Source organism: Cylas formicarius, unplaced genomic scaffold (genome assembly GCF_029955315.1).
Source record: "Cylas formicarius isolate icCylForm1 unplaced genomic scaffold, icCylForm1.1 PGA_scaffold_8__14_contigs__length_24414737, whole genome shotgun sequence".
Taxonomy (NCBI): Eukaryota; Metazoa; Arthropoda; class Insecta; order Coleoptera; family Brentidae; genus Cylas; species Cylas formicarius.
In genome coordinates, this window is record NW_026844361.1 from 24,187,989 (window position 1) to 24,201,389 (window position 13,401).

General features: G+C 38.3%; 1 protein-coding gene across 1 annotated transcript; it reads right to left on the reverse strand.

Annotated features, from left to right (window-relative positions):
* Positions 1-702: 702 nt before the first annotated feature.
* Positions 703-2,749, reverse strand: LOC132706248 (uncharacterized). The gene is made up of 2 exons (XM_060677464.1): positions 1,957-2,749; positions 703-1,763 (listed from the first exon to the last, which is right to left on the reverse strand). Exons 1-2 carry the CDS (start codon positions 2,740-2,742, stop codon positions 1,344-1,346), a joined length of 1,206 nt encoding a protein of 401 aa, XP_060533447.1. The 5' UTR covers positions 2,743-2,749; the 3' UTR covers positions 703-1,343.
* Positions 2,750-13,401: the final 10,652 nt, after the last annotated feature.

Consider the following 13,401-nt stretch of genomic DNA (forward strand, 5'->3'; position numbering starts at 1 on the left):
TAAGAATGAATGAAAGAATATTAAACACAGGTAGGTATAAAATTATTTTCTATTACGTACCACAATTTTACCTGAATTTAAATTCCCAAACTTTAGGTAATAATCTTGTTGCATTATATGTTAATGACCATAATTGGATTCAAAAGCAATTGGTCACTTTCTTACATCTATTAACAGACTATAAGTGTATCTTAGAAATAAACGAAGAGGCAAGGTAAAGGCATAATCCTGTGGCTCAAAAAAATAATGAAAATTTCGCAAACCCCATTTATTTCAAGAAAATGGCATAAAAACAGTTTTTTCTTCATTCGCCGTTAATGATATCTGTTTAAATCAGCCTAAGTGATTGTCATCTTTGATGTTAAGATTATCCCAAGAATCACCTTCGTATAGGAAAACTAGGTCGTTTGCAAAACCAAGAATGGTCCCTGGTGTGTTTACATGGTATAAATTCTTTATCTATGGTTGAATAATATTGGCCCTTATACGAATCCCTGGGAGAAGCCATAACAAATGTTTTTTTTAATTTACTAGCATTATTAATTGTTGTTGTCTGTGTTCTATCCCTAAGACAACTTTTAAGTAGTTTTTAAGGTATTCCGCGTGCGCTAATATTCCAAAACCTCCAAGATCACTTCACTAACCAAGTGCTTAAAGAAAAAGTAGTAAATTACGCCTGAAATACCTTTCACCATTCTATTTGCATTTTGTGTTATAAAATATTAATAACAATAACAGTAGCAATAATAATATAGAATAAAATGCAGGTGGAAGACAAGTATATTTTCAAAAAGCTCATCAACAAAAAAAATCGCCTACGTAAATATTGCCTAGAATCTTAAAAATTATATCTCTTACAAAAAATCTGGGTACGACACTGACTTCTACATAAACAGATCTGTAAGATTTCGTTTTCATCATCTTATTACGATACAGGGTTGTAAAATAAAAAATAATAATAACGACTGAGAGACTTCGCAAACAACAACAGCACATTCTACATACCTTGTAATGGACATTAACTACAAACTTTCGTTTCTGGGAAGAATGTACTTCAGTGACGGAAATTGCTTTGTTATAATCTGACAATAGAGGATATACCTTATAGAAGCCTAAAATAAAACCGATATTCAATATGCCGATAAGTAAGTGGTTTAAAACCTCGCTTTGTACCAATAAGAACTTGCGGCGTTCAACCAATCAACCAACCAGCCGACAGGACTGCTAACTGTTCGTCAATTCGACAGATTTCAGTTTCGCTTTTAGATTTTTGAACATTTTTTAATTAAATATTGTTTTACAATATGTCACATTTCAAACGGAAATGAGTGATAATAATAACACTACAGTTCAAACCCTACGTAGAGGTTAGCTATGGCTCTTGCCCTCGAAACGTACATCTGCTTGTATTCTTCTTCCACCAACTTATCCAAGCCGACGTTATCCATATCCGAAACCGCGTCCGGTTTGGCAAAGCACCAGTTCAGAGATAGGACCCCCAACTGTACCCCGTAATGGCTGTACTTCTTCCAGTGATCCGCCAGTACAGAAAATGAGAATATTTCTTCCGGATCGCAACCGGATCGCTTTAAAATATCCGACAGCGATTGATAGTACGCTTCGAAGAACCGCCTAGCATTCGGCAATTGTTCTTCGGATATAGAGCAATAGATAAAATGAACCAAGTCTCTAACCGGAGAGTGTAATATCGCTACCTGGAAATCCAACATGGCGACTTTCGTTGGTACGCTTGTGTCCTCTCCCTGGAACGAGAAAGCATGTATAATGTGTTTCCCACAAAATGTAATTACGCACTGGATAAACCCAAAAACCAATAATTTATTCGTAAATAAGGGATAAGAGAGAGGCGAGTCAGGTAGATGTTGGCCAAGGGCCAGTGCGTTTCGAAAAACCTTCCTTACGTGTAGCGTGAGTTAAGATGAACCCTGTGCTTACCTCGTATGAAAACATAAAATTGTTAGTCCAACAATCGCCGTGATTGACCACCACATAAGGTTCATCTGGTACCTCCTCAGAGAGGTAAGTGTTTATACTACCAGGCACCGACGCTAACTTGTCCTTCAACTTTCGTAGCAGCTGCGCATCTTTCAGAGCATCATCGAGAACGCGGTTCGAGTACTGTATGATTTTCATGCAGGTTTCATTTTTCCACACTCGCTGCAAAGTCCCAAGAAAAACCTCGTCCTTCAGCACGTCGGCAATTTTTCGATATTTTTCGGGGTGGAGTTTTTTAAGTAGGAACGATAGCCCGTGCCAGTGTCCGTAGGCTTCCATCACCAGTAGCATATGGTCTAGAGGCATCGGTTTCGTTTTGTTGTGTAATACGTAACCCACCTTCTTCAAGTTTTCCAGTATCAATACCTTCTCTCCTTCTATGCTCGCGTAACACTCAGGCCAGAAATCGAATTTCGGTTCGAATAGATCACGAAACGCAGGTACCACCACCTTGTAGACGAACGTTTCTCTACGGAAGATCATACCATAGAACTTGTCCTTCTTGTCGAGGTTTGTGGAGGTTTTGATTGCGAAACTGTACTCGTGGGTCTCGGACTTTACTGTCGTTGCCGATACGTCGACGAAGTATAATTTACCGGAGAATCCATCGCCCGGATCCGAACTACCGACCACGCTGGTACTGAATTTTACTACGTCACGATGTTGGAGCGCCCGGCGCACCCACGAGTCGAGTCTAGCGTCGTTTAAGTCCGTAGGCGTGTGCATTACACGAAGCTCAAGGCTAATCTAGCCACACTTACGCAAAGTGTCACTTATATATCAGTTGGAGCTGATAGTAACCGAAATCTTAAATCTTAAACTTTTCTCTATAATCCGGTCCACTGTTTAAAATTTGTTTTATATGCAAATATGCTTGCATCCGATAATCGTTGTCGTATTGGTTTCCCTTTGTGTGCATCTGAGTTATCAAGGAAAACGTGGTGTCCGAGGAAATTGCGAAGTAAAACTAATTTTCATAAACAAATATTGTATAATAGAATGGAAAATCTTGACCAAATCTACTTTACCGACGGTAAAAGATATCGTGACTTAACCTGTCCAGTTATGGAGTGTCGTCAACTTTTGGAGGAGCTGATAAGATGATAATTCATAAACATATAATTCACTACCTACCGACCTATGTACGTAAACAAAATACATCGGAATCTATTAATACAAGCCATTACAAATATGGCGTAGGTCAATGTTTATGACGTCTGTCATTAGCAAGCCTGTCAAAACCCAAACAAACCAATACCAACCAAAAATCACCACTCTGCTGCCTTACGAGTATATGACTAGTTTTAAATGTCCAAAGAAACCAAAGGAAAAACGTAAAGGTTTTCAGTTTCACTGTCCGGATGACGGTGACCAGGGTATGATAAGAAGGAAAATGTATCCCTTCACTAAAACCAAATTGTTCCTGAAGATGAAACTAGAGGACGTTGAAACCAATATAATTATTAGCCGTGACACCTTCCAAAATAGAGCAGAAACCATTTGGAAGTTTAATTACCTTCAGGAAATTAAAAAATATAGATACAAAAACAAATCATTTACTTATATAGACTGGATACACTATACAAAAGATGGGCTGATTCCAGTATCACCATAAATACCTTTGGACTAGAAAAATGATTTTTTCCAAAATGCTTGCTGTTGTCCGCGAAGAATATTAAGGATTCTAGATTAGACTATCATGAGGATGCCAGTTACGAACTCTTTTCAAAATTATCTTTTAAATTTTTTTTCATGTGGTGTCGTCAAATTTTGAAGGGGCAGATAAGATGATAATTGACATCTGTGGTAAACAAATGATTCACCACCTAAGGTACATAAGCAAAACAAGCACACCGACAACTATAAGGAGACTATTAAAATAAACCAATACATTGACAAACACAATTAGCGAATGCGGACCCCGTCCTGATGCTGAATTCATGGTTTGTTCGGCCCAAATTGAAAAAAAAAGGTAATTTTTTGATAACCTTTTTCGGGCCAACGGATGACCTATCAAATTACCCAACGTTACCGGATGATATTAACATATGCGACAAATATTACATGTTAATTTCGATAAACACAGTCTATTTCTCTAGTACATGGTTCTGGTACAAAAATAATAAATAATACCCTTTATGTGTGTTGTTGTTATCTTGTGGGTTGGGTTTTTTTTTGCAAACTACATCGATTTCAATTGATGTTTAATCGAGGGATTCAGGATTGTTTTTATTTTAAAATGCTACAAATATCTTGATGGACTGGCACAATGTTACTATTGCCGGGGTGTTTTACAGTTACAAATTAGATATTTAACCATATGTTTAATAAAATATATCTTTTCCTTATTTTTTGTGAAATAAGTTACTTCTTGAAAATAAGAAGGTGTTTTGTATATTTGCTCCTAGTATTATCTATTATAGATTTAGTAGTAATTATGAAAATAATAACACCCTGCACAAACTTTCCTTAAAGTTAGTCAAAGAATCATCCCTTAAAGTTGAGAAATGTTGCCTACATTTTTTATATTTCAATAATTAATTTCGCCATTTTTTATGTCGTGGCTTTCTTTATGCTGAAATTGCAACTAGAATATTCCTATTTTTTGATTTTTTTTTTAAATTTGCTTCGTGGAGACGCCTAAACACAGGCGGAGCGAAACGCCAGTGTATTTACTGAGTGACGTCTGACGCAAGGAATGACAAAATTCAAAATACTATCCGTGTCCAAAGCCTGACGAAAACAACAAATCGCTCCCAAACACTTGACTAAAGTATTGGAAGCGCCCGATTTTATTGTGAAATTCACTATTTCTTACATTTCGCTGAATAATATTTAATTATTTAACAAAAAATAATTAATTAAGTTTATATTAATTATTTATCTCAACACATTTCATTAACTCGATAGTTTATAAAGTATAATTAGTTAATATAGTCAAGAGATGCAATTAATTTCTTAATTGGAATAATTAAAATTAAATTGAATTTATTGATTGTTTAAATATAAATCCTGTTACCTCGCGTAGCATAGTCCGTCCCTGCGCGTTTCCCCCTTACACCCTCACCGTTTCCGCGGTCCAAAAGCAAATGCGGCCATCTTTCGACGGCATCAAAGACGTTTCGGCCGGACTAATTATCGCCAAATAGGTAAATCCTAGCCGGATCCTAATTGTTGCGTGAAAATGATAGATGGCTGCCCCCAAAGTTTCCCTCTGTATCTTTAGGTGTGTGTGTGTGTATATGAGCGAGCGTCTCGAGCTCCGAAGGAGTTTTTCCAAGACACTGAAATATGCTCCACACTTTGTCCCGCCGCCGCCTTTGTTTGTTGCGTTAATTACGCGGCGACGAGGAGCTTAAAGGCTGACGCCGACCCTGCGCGCTCGTCGAAAATAAGGTGTTACCGGAACGAGGGACCGGGGGGACGTTAATAAACGCGCGTTTTTATTGTCCTCGAAGGTAGTTCGGCGAAATTGTTTTGGAAGTTTTCGCGTTTTCCGGGGTCGCGAGAAAAATTAGCGAACGATAAATGTTTACGATGATTGCGGCGAAAAGTAACCTCCCCTCCAAACGCCGCGTTGCTGCCACACCTTTACTGCCAATTAATAAACGTAAGTTCTTATCTGAATATATAAAGCTGTGTTTAAAAGGGCCAAATAAGGATCAATGAGGTTTGTATGTTGACATCCTCAGGATACTGAAATAGGTATACGGGAAGCATTAAATTTATAAAATTATAAGTGTGGTTTTGTTTATAAAACATTAAGAGGCGGGAACACATTATTCAGGTATAAGTTACATATCGTCAAAAAAGCAATTACTTTTGCATCACACATTATTAGAAAAACATCAACACACTAGTAGATATCTATTAAAAACATCTTTTTTTGGTTCGAAGAGCTTTTTCTTGTACATTTCGATCCAATTTCAGTCAAAATTTGCTTTTCCGCTACTTATCGTACTGCATCAAACTTCCGTATGTCAACTTAAAACACTATTTTCTGGTTCGAACAGGCGCTTGGTCTAGTCGCGAATATATCTCGCGTCTTAAACTCGTTTTTCACCTTTAAATTCAGTCAGTCAAGTTCAGCTCAGTCGATTGAACTTAAAAATGGTCAATTTTCAATATATTTCTTTAAATATTTTTTACAATCGCACTCGTTTGGAAGGCCGTCAGTCTGTAATCGAACCCCTTCAATGGGAAGGGGGAGGTTTACTTTAGTTTGGACCCGAGCGCAATAATTGGGAACCCGCATCAGGACGACCACTGTCCGGCTGCTTAACGGTCCACGGAACTTATTTTGTCCTTTCCGCGGTCTTCTGCCTACCTAATCGCAGTCCAGGGATGACCAAAATGTTCGAGAGCTCCATCGATCGAAACGACAGCACGACTCTGCGTTTTTATTTAGAAGTTTTAAAATTTTCTTCGAATTTTCAAGCAAATAATATCAGTCTTTGTGATGGTAAAATGACTCGCCATTAACAATATCCCACAGTCACACAAACATTGAAAAATATAAAAAATAACTAAATAACTAAATAATCTATTTAGCACTTGCCTAAGAACACAGAGGAACTTATGAGAGAAAATATATGTCCACATTTAACCAATTCCTGCACAAAAATTTTTATCCAACACATGTAATTTATATTCTTATTAAATTAAGATATATCAATTCATCAACATATATAAATACATATACATAACATACATAAATACATATATTAAGAGCTAGGCCATTATTTTTTTTATCTTGATGGTATACGCTATACACTGAGTACACCTTTTTGATTTGACGACTTCATTTTACGAAAAATGGCCCACTTAGACTGTCAGTTAACCAATGTTCAAGAAGAAGGTACATCAGCATTCACCAAATTAAACAATATTTATAAAAGTCACTGTTTACCATTAAAAATTTTGAAAAGTTATCCAGTCTAGTTCACAATTTTTCAATCCATGATTAATTAATGAGAAATAATATCATTTTCCTCTAGTCTATCGGAAGTTTGAAATTTAATTTGCTTTTACAATCCCGATGGAATTTTGTTTTATGAAATATCCAAAGTAGAGGACCTATTTGCATCGATTTGTTGAGAACTCCTGAACGGAGTTCAGCCAATCGTTGCGCATCCTTAATTAACAAAGACAAAGGGACTCGACCCGTATTGTCAATGAATATCGTTTATGTACAAATACCTCGCTTTTTGCGAAGTTTGTGCCTTCGTTTCGTTCGGCTCCGATTAGCTAAAGGTCGCCGTCCGCGCCCGTATCTGTCTCCCGTCATGAAGCGAGAAAAATAACGACAAACCTAACATGGCTTGCACGTACACTTATGTTGTCCATAACGCGACAGTATACGATAGTCATATATTCATCAAACCCCGAGTACTGCTCGTTTTAAACGCAATGACATTAACCTTTAGACGATGTCGCGTGTACGGACAGCTTAATAATGCGAAGACCGAACTCTCGAGCTATAGGACACCGATAGGAGCCCGTATGGCCTTTGACGGTAAAAGGGTTGCAGTTAAATTTCAAGAATTCGAGATCCCTCACAAAGGGTTTGAGGTCTCTTTGGGGTCCTTTTTTAAATTAACGAAACCCGAAATTCGGGCTAAGCGTGTATTTTTTATAATAATTCGCCTTTTACCTGCATATTTCCGTCTTTGTAAAGCGGGGGACCGAACATGAGAGGATTTTGGCATGACATTCGCGGAATGGTGCAGATTTTTTTTATCATCACGATGTATGGTGCGTCTCTTTTCTTGACTTTTGACGGACCCTCCCCCAAAAAGTAATTGAGACCTTCACGATAATCCCACTTTAATTAAAAATGCAATAAATAACATACTTGTTGAGAGCTGCAAAAATGGGTTACAGCATATTTTAAAAATTGAAAATTCTTACATTATCATTTAAAATAATATAGAGCTCAATCATGCGCAGTTTATTCACCCCTTACTAGAATGCTTTTAGTGAATGTGTGTTTTGTAAATTGGTTAAACCGTAAATAAATAAATTAAATTATATTACTTTTTTATTATTTTCATATTTTAAAATAATAAATAAATTCCTTCAATATAATATTTAACATTTATATTTTTTAAACATCTTAAAAGTCCGTCGGCAGGATAGTAGGATAACTGCCGTGCAAGCCCAGCAGGAGGCAAAGTGTACAATCGTGTGCCAACTAGCGTCGCCCAAGCTTCTTGAGGCACTTCGAGGCGATGAAATCGGAACATTTCGAATAGTCATGGCTTTCACTACCAGTTTTGTCCGTCAGAATTCTCTAGAAAATCAATCCCCGCCACCATCCACCACCCTCCGCCCCCCTAAATCGCGCGAATCTCCGAAGTCGTTTAATAACTGGCAAAATCTCAGGGCACAAACGAAATTAACACGAGAGGCAACACGGCCTTCGAGAATCCATCTCCGCCCAGATCAACTGTCAGCGGGGAGCGGGGGGGGGGGGGGTGGCGGTGGAGGATGTGCCACCCACCCCCGACGGGGTCCAATTTAATTAGCAGACAACGGGAACACTTCTCGCACCTCTCGCGTTCACATACTTTGCGATATCTTAGAACGCTGTCGGATTGGAAGTCAATGCCAGGCAGTTAATTTGTATCTAATAAGTTTACGAGTCGGAGTAGAGATAGACGTCGACGACTGACGCGAGAGGCGAAGGGGGATAGGTGGATCGTATTCAGTGGAAGGCCCGATTTATGGGGTTGTTGTTTGTTTTTTGCTTGCTTATATGTTTTACTTTGCCAGTAGTCGAAATACAATTACCTATTTGCTGTTTCTCCAATGGTTTGTATAGCAAATAGCAATCAATTTGAAATCAAAACTAAAGTTAGCTTTCCGAAAGCTTAGGCATCTAAGGAAGAGCCCTGGTGTCACAAAACCATAAAGACAGAAATACACCATCGAGTCAAGGTCTCGAAAAAACCAAATAACAAATGTTACACGTGTTTCGCCCTCATGGCCATCATCAGACTTCTAAAAGGGATTTTGGAAGGAATAAAATATTGTACATAAATTTAGCACATGCAAAGATACCAACTCAAAAGCACACAAATTGGAATGCGACGGAATCCGTTTGATTTAATCAACACCATAAAAAGGAAATCAAAAATGTGTAATTTTGAATTATAAACTGTTTTCTATTATTGAACATTTGTATTATTTCTATTTTCTAAAACATTTTCTTACACATAAGAAAATTACGTTTTTCGCGTAAAACGCCTTATTAATGGAACGAACCGTTATTGAATATAAATTGTCTAATAGCAGTCAATTCTTTATTAAAGGCTTATTTTGAAAGTTCTAAAAATCACGAATTCAATTCCTTTGCTTTTCCTGACTAATATAAGATAAGAAGACTGGAACGGTTTCAGCTCTGAAGCTCCGCAGAAGCCAACAGTATGATTGGCGAAACGTTGCCAAGTTTGACTAAGCAAAAACCGACGCAGGAGGAATCCAGTTTTGTAAACAGTATTACATTGGCTTGTGGAAGTCTCTTTCAAAAATTAACTAGACGATCCATGAAAGCAAAGTGCCATTCTATAAATAACTCACTAAATCAATGCACTGGGATGGTGATACACTTAGAAATAGCACTGTCCGGATTGTCAATGTTCTTCAGGTAATTAGTCGACTTCAATGAACTTTTGGTGGTATAAGTGCTTTAAAAACCAGTTGTACTTCTAAGAATTATGTTAAGACATGAATCCAAATTGGAATAAGGTGAACCTTGGAATGACATTAAGGGTCGACTAGAAATGCTCTACTTATGTATCTTAGGAAGACAATATAATAAAGGTTTATAATTATAATTAGAATTAATTATAAAGACATAACATTGAAGTTTTGGATATACATGTTTTGGTGGACTCCAGACTAGGTTTAACGTGAACGTCGGAGGAGACCGATACCAAACCAGGTCAGAAACCAGGTCCAAGTTTGATCTTCCTGTTACCTTCGAGTAGGATTGGTGCATCCACGCTAGCGTATATTTTATGATACACGCTTAATCTTGTACTGTTTTCTTTTTAAGAAGACGATATAAGGATCACACATTAGTCCTTGATTTCTTCTCTTTTTCTTTTCCTTTGGCCGATGGGCGTGTGGACAAATCCTACCGCTTTGGACGATTGTCTTACCGCTTACGCATTTGGTTAATTAAAATTAACGTCAGGTCCGACACGAGAGGGCGCTTTCTCGGATTAGAGTCGGATTTACGACATACGCGCGCGTATACTTTATCATTTTCCCTCTAAAAAGCGTGGCGGTCGTCGCGAATAAAAACAAAACGAACGTGGGTGGGGGAGGGTGGATGGGACGACGCAACCTGCATCCCGAACCCGCAAATTATAATAATAACAACGAACGGGGTTAAGTAAAAGGGATCGGCGTGGGGGCAAAGGGTTGACTTCGCGCACAGGCACGTCACATGTTAAGTCGTTAATACGCGCCGAGCGCGCGTCGCAGAGACAAAGTAACTGTAGCGTAAAGCGGAAGCGGTGGATGTTTTTGACGTCCTCGCCGTGAAACAGCCGGCTAATTAAATATATTATTATAAATATGCGCCCCCTGTAGTCCGCGGCAGCGAAAAATTCGACGGTATTCGTTTACGCTACGGCGGCTATTTTAGCGGATTAGATACGCGGGAGACGCGACTAAACGCTTGGGGATATTCGCTTTTCAGTGGAGGATAATCCAGGCAGACTACCCAATTGATAAAGTATAAGGTATGGTCCGTTCATAGATATAAGAAAGTGATCGATTGATCTTGATCGGATTATCCAACGGTGGCCATTAACATACAATGCAACAAGATCATTCTTATTAACTCTTAGTTAACACTCTTGGATAATCCGGTCAAAAGCAATTGCTCACTTTCTTATATCTATGGAAATGGAAAAAACATCGTGGAGTTAGGTTAACTTCTCCCTGGGTTTTGAACTCAATATATTATGATCTTCTTCAGATTACCAATGGGAGAGTTGTCAGTGTGATCCGGAGGATATATCGTGACATTCCATTGTTATAGAGTTTTATATCCGATTAGACTGCACAGCTTCAATAGTGGCCCCTTGACGTAGCGCGTTGTCTCTTCGGGGTTTAGTTAATTTAGAGAGGATTCCGGCACATCAGATATCGGCTACTTTTATAACGATGTCGGATAGTATTGCCGGTTAATGGAAACACAGCTATTTCAGCTTCAATTTTGCGTAAGGCTTGAGACTACGCTTACTAAGGACTATTGAATATATGATAGAAGGCTGAGTTAATTGCTAGCTCTTCTACTGGACGTATAAGATCTTGCTATGAGGTAAGATTATCCATAGTTATGAATGAATATCTTGAGAAATGTTATTGATTGTCATTCATATTTATCCTACTTTCCATAATATTGTAATATTTTTTCCATTCCCTTCTGTAAAATACCCAATTATCAATCTGGAAAGTTGTTTATTAAACACTCGGCCCACTGCGCTCCGCTCGTGCCATACTATGCTACATCGGCATTTTCTCTATCTTATGTAGAGTTCTATAGCTCCTCGAAAAAGGAGATCCCGACAATACCGGCAATTACTATCCTATTAGCATTGTTCTTTATTAGGGAAGTTAATGGTGGGAATTGGTTCATTTATTGGAAAACGTAATTTGTTGGTTCAGAACCAGTTCGAATTTAGGACATTCTACGGAAAAAGCACTATTAAAAGTCTCAACTAAAGCATTGAACAAAATCATAGAAAACGTGGATGTCTCTACACATGCCGGGCGGGTAGGCGGGTGGTCGACGCCCCGCGTACGGGATTCCGAAGACATTAAAACTATATCATCCCCTAATAACCTAACCGCAAAGTTTTCCTAGAGTCAAACTCCCGAAGACAATCTATCGAAGTTCATATCTCGTTCGCTGTATTAAGTCTCCCTCGTAATCCGCATCCCAGTGTTTTCCCGTCATTATTGATGAAATATCGCCACAATTTACTTACGAGGTGCAATAAATGGCCTGATAACGAGTTCCCGAATTTCCAGACAGCGGCGGCTCGTCGACGAAGACCTCAAACGATCGTGATGATAGAAACCAAACGCGAGCAAACGATAAACCTCATCCAAACTAAATCTTAAAACCCCGAAGCGTTAAGAAGACCAAAAAATGAAAACTTTTGGAAAAATCGCAGGGAGGAAATATGAGAGAGAAAAAATAATACGAGAGTTCAAGTTAACATCAGAAACAAACTTGCATAACATTCCGAAGAAACTCAAGAACTTTTCCAAAGGCAACAACAATATTTAATAAGTAAGGTAGCAGAGACAGCAGCATTGTTTAAAAAATAGCAATAGTAATGTGAAAAGTACCTAAGATAATGATAATAATGAAGAAATTATAGGAAACGCAAGCAAAATAAAGAAATGTGTAAATTTTTACAAGTAAAAACAGTTTTTCAAAAGAAAAAAAAGAACGTTTAAAGAAACAGCGATTGAAAAGTATTGACAGTTGACAGAAATAAATAAAAAAAGGGAAGCTTGTAAGAGCATAAGGAATGCGCACAGAAAAATAAGTTACAGTGTATACTATGAACAGTTTGCCCTTCAAATGAGATAAAGTAAGGAAAAATTTTAAATAAAGGAAAAACCAAAGAATATTAGATCCCCAGCCTCCGGCACTGTCGCGGAAGCCTTGGGAGACCGTCGATATCGGGCGTTAATGCAAATGGTCCATCTTGGAGCCGCACAAAGACCCATTGATGAGAGCCGATAAATCAGGGACGTATAATATGCAAAATACACCCTCTTCCGCCGCGAGGGTGTGTATTAAAAGGGTGGCTGTAATGAGGCAGCAGTCGGTCCCAGAGATGGAGAAACGCATTATTGTAAATAATACATGAGAAACGTCTTTCATAATTTATATTGAAGCTCGAAGGTAGGGGGGGGGGGCGTTGTTATCGAAAAACACCCCCCCGTCGGCGCCGCGACGCTGAAACTGTGACGCGTCTGTCGTCGGCGATATTAAAATTTCTCGACGTGCAGAAGCCCAAAATTGATTTTTTTTATATATTTCACTTCGAAATTTTTAAAATACATGTTTTGAATTTACAAAAAGTCAAAAATATTTATTTTGTTCGCCAAGGCTGTTCATCATGTAACAGAACATATATTTTCCAAAGAAACTTCCACAGGCTACTGTAAGATTGTAAGTTTTTTGTAGAGTCGAACTTGCTGACGTTTCGCCAACCATCCTGTCGGCTTCTTCAGAACTTGACTGAGACTGCCTCGCATTTTACTCTGTCGGAGCTAAATGAGGGGCATAAACACTGCCTCGGATGACTGATTCCCGTATTCGTGACAGACCTGAGTCGCGGTTAAGAT

Bases quoted from the DNA above. Each gene is read 5' to 3' on its own strand.
- LOC132706248 (XM_060677464.1), bottom strand. From the start codon at position 2,742: ATGCACACGCCTACGGACTTAAACGACGCTAGACTCGACTCGTGGGTG. The intron at 1,764-1,956 runs GTAAGCACAGGG...TTCTCGTTCCAG, and splicing joins ATTTTATGTTTTCATACGAG to GGAGAGGACACAAGCGTACC.